This window comes from Mus caroli, chromosome 18 (assembly GCF_900094665.2).
Source record: "Mus caroli chromosome 18, CAROLI_EIJ_v1.1, whole genome shotgun sequence".
Taxonomy (NCBI): Eukaryota; Metazoa; Chordata; class Mammalia; order Rodentia; family Muridae; genus Mus; species Mus caroli.
Window position 1 is genome coordinate 57,607,548 of NC_034587.1, and position 11,836 is coordinate 57,619,383.

An 11,836-nucleotide genomic window follows, 5' to 3' on the forward strand; every position below is an offset into this window, starting at 1 on the left:
TGAGATACTGTCTTGTGGTTGTGTCTACAAGGACTAGGAAGACTCTTATCATTTTGAGCTGCATACTGAAATCCTGATGGATGACATGTCGGGCCTGAGACCAGCTTCAAAGTCAAGGACACAAGTAGAATGTGCACAAAGCCAACCTGCTCAAGACTGGGACGGCTGCAGGTTAGGATAATGCATAGGGTTCAATTTTACTTTTTTAATCCTGAGACAGGGTCTCATTGTATAGCCTACCACATTGACCTCTGATATTCCTACCTTGTCTCCTGGATGCTGGGATTACAGACATGTTCTAACATGCCCTGATGCACTTCACCTGTGGGTCTGCTCTGTATCTCAGTGAGATGGCAGAGCAGCAGCAGATCCTAGTACTGGGAGGGTCAATTTGGCAGTGAACCAGATTCCCAAATATGTCACCAATACACCAGGGGACTCCAGATCTATTTCCTTTCAGAGTCCCAGCTGATGAAGGTACAGAGGCAGTAGTTAGGGAACTGGAATTCCACTTTCTACTCTCCAAATGCCAGTGCTGGCTGAAGGCTGTTGGTGCTCTGGCTAATGAGAGGGCTGCCTGAGGGGTAGCTGGGTAGACTCTATCCATGACACCCTCCTGCCTGCAGTGCTTTACCAAGCTCCCACCGCCCCAGGGGCTGTGAGACACAGAGAAAGCAACAAACTTAGCACTATGGTATCCACCAAGTGTGGCGGCGGCGGCACCGCTGCGCTCAGGCCCTCCCTACCCTGCCAAACAGCCTCCCCCGCGGCTGCTCTGAGCTGCCACTTCCAGAGCCTTCCCTTCCCACGTGATGAGAAGGAGAAGGATGGAAAGTGGGAGAAGGCTTGCGGTGGAGGGAGGGGGATCTATATATATGTGAGAAGACAGAAGAACAGATTGTTGGGGACCAAGAGAGGCAGCAAACCCACTGAGGCAAACAATAGCGTCTTGGAATGTTAAAAGCAGCTCTGCAGCACAGCCTCCACCAGCCCCACCTGCCCACACCACCCATCTCCAGGCAGGGACGGCAGGCGACGGAGGAGGCAGCGGCCTGGCTGATGAGGGTGGGCTGGGCACTGGGGCAGTGCTTAGGTCTGTAGCACCTCTGCACCTCACTCTGTGGCCGGTGCTGCATGTGGTCACCTGGGGAAAGCACAAAGCCCAGCGGGTGTGGGCTGTGCTTAGATCAGAGAGGCGAAGCAGCGGAAGAGGACAGTACCGCCACAGCCACCTGAGCATCTCACCTCCATTCCCCTTGGGTGCTGAGAGCAGATTAGGGGGATACCCTACCTATTTGCAGGAATGATGCTTACAGAAGCAGATTTGGGACCCTTTTGGGCGGTGCCCACTGCCTGCTGTCTTAGCTGGGCTCCTATCTACTTATTCCAGTTAGTCTGGGGCAGAGAGGGGAGGTGGAGCTCTGTCGAAGGGACAGTCACCGAGAGCTTCCCTCAAAGCAGCTTTGTGGGGCTAGAGGTGCAGTGCAGTGGAGGGTGTGTCCTCAGCACTGGGACCCCCTGAGGACCCCTCCCCGCCCCCACAGAGAGGAGGACTATGATTATTACCCGGGGGGCTCATCCTTCCCCAAGAGACTTAGAAACGACACTTTCTGGGGATGCAGCTAGGAGACCCAAGGTTTATAAACTCCAGTCTGACTTGGAGCTGAGGCTGAGGCTCTCAGAGTGGACAAGCACCTCGTCCAGGACGACAAGCAAATTGGTTTCAGATACAGGACTGGAAGGGAGAGCTCTCTGGGGGCCAGATGTAACCATGCAAGCCTTGACTAAATTTATATATATATATATATTTTTACAGGTCCCCCATTCTCACTCAATAAGGACACAGTCTATGCCTTTGTTTCGGCAAAACAGCAGCTGAAGTAGCCTTTAAAACAATTTAAGGGGGCTGGAGAGATGGCTTAGAGGTTTTATTTCCTAGGACCTGGGTTTGACTCCTAGCATTCACAGAGCACCTCACAACTGTCTGAAACTCTAGTTCCAGAGGGATCTGACACCCTCTTCTAGTCTCCACAGGCACCGGGCAGGCATGTGGTACACATACATACATGCAGGCAAACGCTGACACATTTAATAATAATTTACGTGGGAGGTTACGCATGACGCGGTACGATACATGGCTACAACAGAACGGGTCAGCCATGCCGTCTTGTGCCTGCATGACCTCACATGCCCACTTCTTTCTAACTTGTAGCCACCCCAGGTCCCAGTCAGCCTCAGCTTGAGGCTTACACTCCACACGGCAGGGAAGAGCTGCAGGACGGAACCTGGGATCAGAGCTGGCCCAGAGCTGGACTATCTGGCCTTTTCTCCCACGGACAGGCTAATGAAAACAACCAACCAGACGGGGAACCCTAGGAAGGAGCATCTGCAGCTCTCCATAGAGAAGTGCTTCATAAATGCCCAACAGTGACAGCAATCCCGCGTAGGCTAGCGCTCTCCCAGAGGGAAACCACAGCTTCCTGGGCTGTGCCCGCTTCCCTGAATTCCTTCTGGGAACTTAGAAAACTACTGGCTTTGTTTTTGTTTTCAAAATAGAGACCCCCCAGATCTTCAAGACTAAAGGACCACTTTAAAGGTTCAATTTCAGCATAATGCTCATTTTAATTGTGCTAGTCTACTCACACAGAGAAAAACCAAGGCAACCTCAGGCTGTCTGTCCTTTAGGAGTGAGGGAGGCACCTCAGGAAGACTGTAGAGCCAGAGAGTAAAAGCCAAGCCTGGAAGGGGACTAAAGGGACAGCTGGGCAGGAGAAAGTGCAGACTGCCAGGATTTAAATGTTCTCTGAGCTCCCTCAGAGTTACAGACCCCTCTCTCCTTCAAATGGAAATACCCTACTCCTTCAGAAAGAGGCCAGTGCTGCCTCTACAAAGGCCTGGGTTCACACAGAGCTTGTACCATCTTGGTGGCTATGTTGGGCTCCTGAAATCAGAGAAGGTGTCCCGGACCTCACCCTTGGGAACAAGGCCAGGCAGGAGTGGGGACCAGTGGACAATGAGCAGGTGCCATAAGTTACATAGGCCTGACCTGGGGTAAGGCCCACAGATTCCAAGGAAGGTCACAAGGGAGGATCTAGAGCCCCAATAGTCTATGGGGACCAAAGAGGCTTGGGCAGTAGTGTTCTGGATCCCTCAAGCTTCTTCATGAGAAGATAAGGGGCCTCAACCCCTGGCCTGCCGAACAGGCCGCCAGGACATCGTGCCTGCCTAACAGTGCTCAGGCAGGTGACTGGGCACCATGACCAACTCCATTTTACACAAAACATCAGAGTCCTAAAAGGCTCCTGGGCAGCAGAGTGGAGCCACGGGTGTGAAGCCTGCGCCCGACCACACCAGGAGTGTATCAGAAGACAGCTAGGAGCTGTGAAGTGTTACCTGCATGTGGTGAGACTATCCCCGTTGGGAAGCTGTACCCTCTCACCAGAGAGCGGCAGCCTGGCCCAGCCGGGGGCAGCCTTTAGAGTAGCTACAGCCTACCTGGCCGGAGGGCAGGTCCTCATCACTGCTCTCTGAGGACCCTTCTATGCTCTTCTCTGGGGACGCTGGACCTGACGCTTTGCCTCTGGCAGGCTGGGAGATATCATCCTTTGGAGGGGACAAGACTTGAGTAAGCACGTGACATGGGAGGGTTCCCAGTGAGGGGGAAATGCGGAAGAGCGACACTTCTTAAGCCCTGTTAAGACCATTCTTCACGGGCCGGGTGGTCCAAAGCCACAGAACTTGTCAATCAGTGAAGAAGTGCTGGTGGTGATGCCAACTTAAGGGAGGCCCAGGGAGGGCTCTATGTCTCCCTGCACGGGTGGCCTGTGCTCAATCAGCAAGTAGGACCGGGTTTCTCAGGAGAAGCTACAAAATCTCCACATTCCCTTTGTTTCTATAAGGTCACGGTCGGCTGAAACTGACAAGGACCAACCATTTTCTTTCTGATCTTGCTGCCACCTCCCTAAGGTGCAACACCAGAGGCCATCATGTACGATTCTACCAGGCTGCCTGAGCTCAGACTAGAGACTGTCAGCCAGAGCAAGCCCCACTGCTTGCTGCAACCAACCAGGCCAAGAACTGGATAATGGTTTGGGTATGAGATAGCTTCTCTTTCTTTTCCACTCCTTGGGCCTAGGCATCACTGAGCAAGACGGGCCCTTCTTAGACAGAGACTTGCGCTGTAGCCCAAGCTTCCTTCCTGGTGACTCTGACAGGGGTGTCTTTGCAGGATGGCTCCAGGTTCCTCAGCAGAACCTGACTCAGCTTGCATGGGACTGCTGTGCCCAGTGGTGCAGAGGCCCCTGCGGAGCTGTAGGAGTGCCTAGGATGTCCTATACTAGGATGGCCTTGGTTTGGGACTTACAGCTCATTTCATCCAGGGACATGGTGGGGAGGACCTGGAGGCAAGGGATCCTGGAGTTAGGACTTCTACCTGTTCTTTCTCCCCTCCAGGGCACAATCTGTTTATGAGCAGAGTTGGTGACAGTGGCTCTCGGGCCTGGCAGAGCTCACCTGGGCTGATGGCATCTCTGTGTCACTGTCAGATTCCTCACTACTGCTGTCTGAGTCCTCTGTCTTCCCTGTCTGGGCCTGGGTAGATGAAGATCCCGTCTTGCCGGAGGTTCCTGGATGGGCTCCTTTTTTAGGAGACTCCTTGGCAGGGGCTGAGGCAGCTCTGACCTGAGAGGTCTTCCCCACAGGTTTTATCTGGAGAAACAGCAAGGGGAGAGGCATGTCAAGTGTGCCTGTAGGCCTGGGCCAAAACACATGGTGCTCTAACCCCAAGTCCAGCTGGGTACCTGGGCTGGCGTCTCTTCTTCACTGTCAGACTCCTCTTTACTGCTGCTCTCTGAGTCCTCCCCTGCGCCAGCCACGGGACCCTTCTGGGCTTGGGTTGCTGGGGCCCCTGCTTTTCCCACGGCTGGCACAGACCGCTGGCCCCTTGCAGAGACGGTGCTGTTCGGAACAGTATTCGCAGGTGGTTTACCCTGAATCAAGAGGTGGCAATGGTATTGGAGGAGGAAAGGGTGGCAGTCATCCTTCTACTAGTGTGTGGCTGTAATATCACAGGGGGTGGGACAGCGGGTGGTCCTTTTAGATTTTATCCTAACGTGTTTTGTGGTTTCTGGTCCCACTTGCCTTGGTTGGAGCAGCCACAGCTTTTCCAGATGCAGACGCTGGAGGTGTCTTAGTGGGAAGTGGGTTGGCTTTGGCCTGAGGAAGTCTCCCCAAGGGCGTGGCCTGGAAGGAAGGGAAGGAAATTAGGAAGGGCAAAGGGCAACAGAGCATTCATCAAAGAACACTGATGCTGCAGACACTGAGCAGATGCTGGCTCCTTCTTCCAACTAACAGCAGTGTGAGCTTAAGAAATCCCTGATGCCAAGCCGGGCGTGGTGGCACACACCTTTAATCCCAGCACTCAGGAGGCAGGCGGATTTCTGAGTTTAAGGCCAGTCTGGTCTACAGAGTGAGTTCCAGGACAGCCAGAGCTACACAGAGAAACCCTGTCTTGAAAAACAAAAAACAGAAGAAAAAAAAAAAAAAGATTGCTGGGCGATGGTGGCGCACGCCTTTAATCCCAGCACTTGGGAGGCAGAGGCAGGAGGATTTCTGGGTTCGAGGCTAGCCTGGTCTACACAGAGTGAGCTCCAGGACAGCCAGGGCTACACAGAGAAACCCTGTCTCTGATGCCAGGTATGGCAGTGCACGCCTTTAACTAGCACTTGGGAGGCAGGGATAGTCATAGCTCGGTGAGTCTGAAGCCAGCCTGGTCTACAGAGCAAGTTCCATGACAGCCAGAGCTATGCAGTGAGACCTGATTTCAAAAACAAAACACAACAAAGACGAAGCCACTTAATCTTACCAGGCCTCACTTTCATCTCTATAAAAGGGGTGTAAAAATAAAACATTATCTATGGGATTTCTGCAAAGATTAAACACACTACGTGTTTACTAACACACATTCAAATTCAGCACTGTAAAGCCTTTTAAATATAACCCTACCCAAACACAACTGCTTTTTAGGTTCCCTTTCAACTAGACTCTGTGTCATTAAATTCTACTCTACAGAATGGAAGCTGAGTGCCATATAGAATCGTCAATCTGTGCTTTCTTCTCCCTGAAATGCAGAGGGGGCTCGAGCTCAAGCATCCGTCTCAACCCAGGAACTAGGAACTGAGCAGGTTAAAAGAACACAATAGAGTCATTGCTTCTGCTTAATCTCATCCCCCCCAAGCCCCCCGCAATGCCTGTCAGGGTGTCCAGCTTGTACAAACCCACAGGGATCAGAGACAGAGGAGAAACCATCACGGAGTCAGTGCTGTGCCGGAGATGGAACTCAGGGCCTGGTGCATGGTAGGTAAACACTATACCCCCCAGCTAGGAGCTATGGCCTCAGCCAGAGTAAGACAGACACTGATAGGCTCTGAGCGCAATTCGGTGAGTGTGGACCTGAGAAAGGCCCCGACTCCCTCAGATATCACCATCTAGTCAGTTTCAAAGTAGCTCCAACTCCCAATGCCTCTCATGTGTACGACAGAGTTAGGACTTAAGGAAGGTCCCCCATAGCGCAGACTGCGACAAGATCCTTTTCATTTCCTGCTCTCTCGGGCCAGGTGGTATGCCTTGCGACTCTGCCCCCAGCAGCCTAGCCCGCGGCCAGGAAGGCAGGTCCCTGGGCTTCCGGCAGGCGAGGCCTTACCCATACCCACAAGGGTGGATTGATGTCAGACGGAACTGTAGCCAAGGCCCCAGGAATAGAACTGGACTTGAGCCCAGGTAACCTGGCTCTTGGCCTCTGCCACTTAATCCTGCTTGTGGTGCGACCCAAGCCAACTTTCTTGGCTTCTGCAAAGAGTCTACCCTCTACCTCACCAGACGACTTTCAGTTCCTCACCGACATGACACTCCTCTTAAAATATCTCGGGTACCATGCTTGGCTAGCCCCACTGCACATCCCTATCCTGCTGTAACGGTGTGTACTGTACCACACCTTGCCCCAGGTGGCAACTTCCCCAAGGCCAAAGCCACAGACTTCTGTCTAGAGTGGCAGTGGGCAGAATGCGTGGCACTAGATGTGTAAGAACCTAGAGCCAGGGGGCTCAGGAAACAAGAGGGTGGGAGAATGTGAGACTTGTGTGAGTCTGAATCCCAGGATTCTGTGCTCCTAGGGCCAAGAGCAGCCTCTGCTGAGCTCATCCCTAGTCTTGGTTCAGGCTGCTTCCTCCCTACCTCACCTGTGCTGGGGTCTCATCCTCTTCCTCGCTGCTGGAGTCCTCCTCGAGGCTCTCTGAGTCTTCCTGAGCCACAGCTTTGACCGAAGGCCCTGTCTTCTGAGTGTGCACTGGGGCCATCCCTTGCCCCAAGGCAGCTTTCCCTTGGAGGCCCTTCCCCCCAGACTTCCCCTAGAATGACAAGGAGAAGAAAGGGTTTCTCAAGGGCCTGAGATGCCCCATGGGGGCTGGGAGTGAGCCCACCTGGGCAAATGCAGCCCTTACCTGAACCCTGGGGGTGCTGGGAGCAGCTCCTGACTCCGACTCACTGGAAGAGTCCACATCTGGCCTCTGGGTGCCCTTTGCCAGAGCTGGGGATGACAGGCTGGCTGAAGAGGTCACCACTCCTGCCTTACAATGGGATGAGGTGCTCGCTCCTGTCGCGGATGCAGGCGTGCCTTTCTTAGACGAAGCTTTCACCTGCTTTTCCAGAGCTGGCTTAGCCTGTGGAGAAAGTGCAGATGAAGGTTGGGGGAGACTCCTGGACTCATTCGTTCTGAGATGCAGCTCCCCCTGGTCTTCCTACTAACCAGAACCCATCTAATTCTGAGAGGTGGGGTTTCCGACTGGGGCGGGCCAGGACAGCCAGACTGCCTCTCTTCCCTGGTCCCCACCTGAGCAGCAGAGGCTGCTGGTGCTGCCTCCTCTTCGCTGTCAGGCAACTCCTCACTGCTCCCTGAGTGGTCTTTGCCCCTGTCAGTCTTGACCTGGGTGGCCACAGGCCCCACCTTCTGAGGGAGTGCAGGGGAGGCCTTTTTCCCTGGGGGCTTTGCCTGGAATGAGATCAGTGGGAGCCCCAGGTAGGAGACAGGCAGCAATTAGAGACCCAGACGACAGAACTTGGGATATAGGGCCATGTAGGCTCCTGGGCTGAGACCTCTCAGGACTTACCTTGGCTGGGCTCACAGGCCCGTCACTGTCCAACTCCTCACTGCTGCTCTCCGAGGCCTCTTCTTTCTTTCCCATTTGGACCTTGAGAGCTGCTGACCCCACCTTCCCAGGGCAGGGCAGGTTGGCATCTTTTCCCGATGACCCCGGGGTGACAGTGGAAACAGGTCTGACCTGGGAGCTCTTCCCCAAAGGTTTCACCTGGGAGCGACAGAGAGCAAGATCAGGGGACGATGCTCTGGTTTTGAAGAAGGAGGCCTTCCTTTCTAGGCAGAGCACAAGGCACACCTGGCCTCACCTTGGCAGGACTCGTGGTCAGAGTCGCAGCAGCTGGTGTCTCACCACTGTCACTTTCTGACTCCTCACTGCTCTTGGCTTCTGGTTTCCCTGCTTGGACTACCACAGGCCTTGCCTTTCCAGGGGTGACTGCAGGAGCCCCTTTCTGGGATGACTCCTTGGTGGGGGCTGAGGTACCTCTGGCCCGAGGGCTCTTCCCAGAAGTCCTTGCCTGGTATAAGAAATTGAGGAGTAAATCATTAGGCAGATGTAGGCAGAGACCTGACAGGAGCAGGGAGCCTTACCAGTAAGAAGGGATGGGAGCTGGGCCCAGCTGAGGAGAAGGGACAGGGGCTGGGCCCAGCTGAGGAGAAGAGAAAGGGGCTGGAAACAGCTGAGGAGACAGGTTAGCAGCCTTCAGGTCTGGGCTATGATGCCCCCCCTCCACCCCACCCCCAGGCTTTACCTGAGGAGTGGTCACAGTGACTGGCATTTCATCCTCACTCTCAGAATCGTCTTCACTGCTGGTTTCCGAGTCCTTCTCTGGCCTTTCTGCCTTGGCCTGGGTGGCTGCGGGCCCAGTCTTCCCTGGGGTTGCTAAGATGGGCCCTTTCCCAGAGATCCCCTTGGCTGCTGAGATGGGCCCTTTCCCAGAGATCCCCTTGGCAGACACCAAGGCGGCTCTGACATGGGGACCTTTTCCAGAGGCCTTTACCTGGCGAAGGGAAAGAATAGTTCGTTCTTCTTTTTCAGTCCTTAGGTGATGCCATCAGGAAGAAGCCCAGAGGCTCTGGAGATATCACTTTCCTTTCTCACCTTCACTGGTGCCCCAGCCACCCCGGCTGGCCCTCGGCTTCCTGGGCACTGACCTCCTCAGCACCCAGTGACACCAGTATAGTGGCTTTCATTCTGGCCCTGGACAGCCCTAGCACGTAAATGGTTAAATCGTTAGCTGGAATAGTCTGTTCTGTGGGCACAAGCGCTGGCCTGTGAGACTGTCTGGCTCATTAACTAGCCAGCAATGCTTAAGGCAGAGAAGGAGTATGCAAAGTTCTTAAAGAACAGCCTGAGCATGGAAAAAGGCTCAAACTCCCCAGGGCTTCCTGTGGTAGACAGGACTCCTAGATCAGCTGTCATCATCCTGTGGGTCACGACCCCCTGTGGGGTCACACATCAGATATCCTGCATACCAGATATTTACATTTTGATTCATAGCAGTAGCAAAATTACAGTTATGAAGTAGCCATGAAATGATTTTGTGGTTGGGGGTCCTCACAACATGAGGAACTGTATTTAAGGCTCACAGCATGAGGGAGGCTGAGAACTACTGTTCCTTCACTGGCCTTCTCTTTATCCATTCTCCTCACTGTTCTCAGCCAAAGGCTCACCACTGCCTCCCTGTTTGGTAGGGTGGCTACAAGCTTCTACAGTCTTCTCATGACGGCCTTGTCTGCTCTGCCCTAAGCTTCCTAGAAAATAAATGGCTTTGGACCTTCCCAGGCCTTCTGTGTAGAGGGGCAGTTAATTGTACACAAGCTGCATTTGGCTCCTCTCTTCAGACTTGAACCAACACCCACAATGCAGCCCCAAGTAGGCTGGGTCTGCCCACCTTGTAACTTGCCACAGAACGTCAGCAGCCAACTATATCCTCTACGCCCTTCAACTATAGGTCTGTAGTCACATCTCCTTCTGGGTCCTTCCTTGTCCACTTCATGTTGTCAACCAACTCTTCTTTAACATTTTAATAACTGCCACGCCCCTGCCCCAGTCCTGGATACAGACCCCTTCACTTCTTCCTGTTCTACCTCTAAAGGCTTTCTAGTCCTTTCTGCTCCGCCCGGCAGGTGTGCAGGACTGGGAGACTGCTAACTGAATTACACTCCATGGGAAAGGCCCCAGAAGAGGAACAAAAGAGATTCTCCCTGGTGGTTGCTGGCTCAGGGTCTGGTTTGGCTAAAGAGAGAACCAAGCCCTTGAACATTCTCAGGACTCACTGGAGGGGGGCATGTGATATCTGAATACTTGCTGTGTCCCCCCCCCCACCCCTACCCCTTCCATCGATGAGAGCGTTTGGAAAGCCTGGCTTTATTAGAGAAGGTGTACTAAATGGCTTTGAAGGTAGCTTTCTCTCTGCCTGCGGACCAGTTTTAAGGCTTTTAGCTACTGTTCCAGTGCCATGCCTGGCTGACACCATGTTCTCAGTCATCACGGCCATGGAACTGAACTGTAAGCACCCACTTGAATTCTCTCTTTATAAGTTGCTTTGTGATGATGGCTCTGAAGCGATAGAAAACTTAAGACAGCAAGATAGCACGTGCCTGTGACCCCCAAATTTGGGGCGCCCAGACAGGAAGAGAATGTGTTAGAGGCCAGCTTGGGCTATAGGGAAACTGACTCAGAATGAAGAAAGCCTCAGGTCTCTTCTTAGCAGTTGTGCTGAGGGCAGCTACACTGACCACACACGAAAACCAAGAAAATTAACATCACCAGAGTAGGTGCAGGACAACCCCCCAACTCCCCAAAGGCATCAGCCACTCTGGCAGCAGTGTGAGCCCAGTGGACGTTCCCACAGGTACCGAAGCCCCCTGGCCAGTCGCCATTGTTTCTCTCTCCATAAACTCTAGAATGGGCCCTTAGCAGGAGTTCTCCACACAGTGGCTTTGCCAGCATCGGGGACTACAGGCAGCGGGTCAGGGATAACCCTCCCTGGACTCACCTGGCTGGGCAGACCAGCAGGGGCCTCGTCCTCACTGTCTGAGTCCTCCTCGCTGCTCTCAGACTCTTCTGCTGCAGCAGCAGCAGCAGCAGTCACAGCAGCAGCAGCAGCTGCCGCCGCCGCCCTGGCTGGTTTAGCAGGTGTGGGCGCCACATTCCCTAACTTGGTAGGGCCTGGGGCTGTTCTTGCTGGAGGATCCTTGGCAGGGGCTGCTGAGGCTTTGGCCTGGGGTGGTTTTGCTGAGGCTTTCACCTAGAAGCAGGCAAGAGATGCAGCACAAGAAGAGCCTTCCCCCCTCTGCCGTCAGCTCTCTGTCAATCTGAACGGGAACGGCCCCATAGGCTCCCAACTGCGAGAAGTGTTTGCCCCACTGGAGGACGTGTGTCACTGGGGTAGGCTTATGCCCTGCGTTTTCTCACTGCCTCCTGCTTGTGAATCGGGGTTCGAGCTCCGAGCGGTTCCAGTTCTTGTGCCTTTGCTCTGCCGTCACAAACTCTTAACCTTTTGAAACCGTAAGTTCAACTAAACTCTTTTCTTAAAAAACTTGCTTTGGGGGCTGGTGAGATGGCTCAGTGGGTAAGAGCACCTGACTGCTCTTCCAAAGGTCCAGAGTTCAAATCCCAGCAACCACATGGTGGCTCACAACCATCCGTAACGAGATCTGGCGCCCTCTTCTGGAGTGTCT

The 11,836-nt window shown here is 53.8% G+C and overlaps 1 protein-coding gene across 6 annotated transcripts in view; it reads right to left on the reverse strand.

Annotated features, from left to right (window-relative positions):
- The window catches only part of Tcof1 (treacle ribosome biogenesis factor 1), a 34,946-nt gene that overhangs the window by 10,518 nt on the left and 12,592 nt on the right, over nucleotides 1-11,836 (reverse strand). For 3 of the 6 annotated variants that reach the window (XM_029472094.1, XM_029472093.1, XM_021150949.1), the window contains exons 7-17: nucleotides 11,152-11,403; nucleotides 8,902-9,150; nucleotides 8,458-8,667; nucleotides 8,163-8,360; nucleotides 7,886-8,044; nucleotides 7,497-7,715; nucleotides 7,236-7,403; nucleotides 5,140-5,241; nucleotides 4,800-4,988; nucleotides 4,513-4,707; nucleotides 3,496-3,603 (exon numbers count right to left, since the gene is read on the reverse strand). In XM_029472094.1, the coding sequence (XP_029327954.1) occupies nucleotides 3,496-3,603; nucleotides 4,513-4,707; nucleotides 4,800-4,988; nucleotides 5,140-5,241; nucleotides 7,236-7,403; nucleotides 7,497-7,715; nucleotides 7,886-8,044; nucleotides 8,163-8,360; nucleotides 8,458-8,667; nucleotides 8,902-9,150; nucleotides 11,152-11,403 (2,049 nt within the window). The remainder of the gene's footprint in view (nucleotides 1-3,495; nucleotides 3,604-4,512; nucleotides 4,708-4,799; nucleotides 4,989-5,139; nucleotides 5,242-7,235; nucleotides 7,404-7,496; nucleotides 7,716-7,885; nucleotides 8,045-8,162; nucleotides 8,361-8,457; nucleotides 8,668-8,901; nucleotides 9,151-11,151; nucleotides 11,404-11,836) is intronic. The other 3 variants (XM_029472096.1, XM_029472095.1, XM_029472097.1) reach the window with 3 other exon arrangements.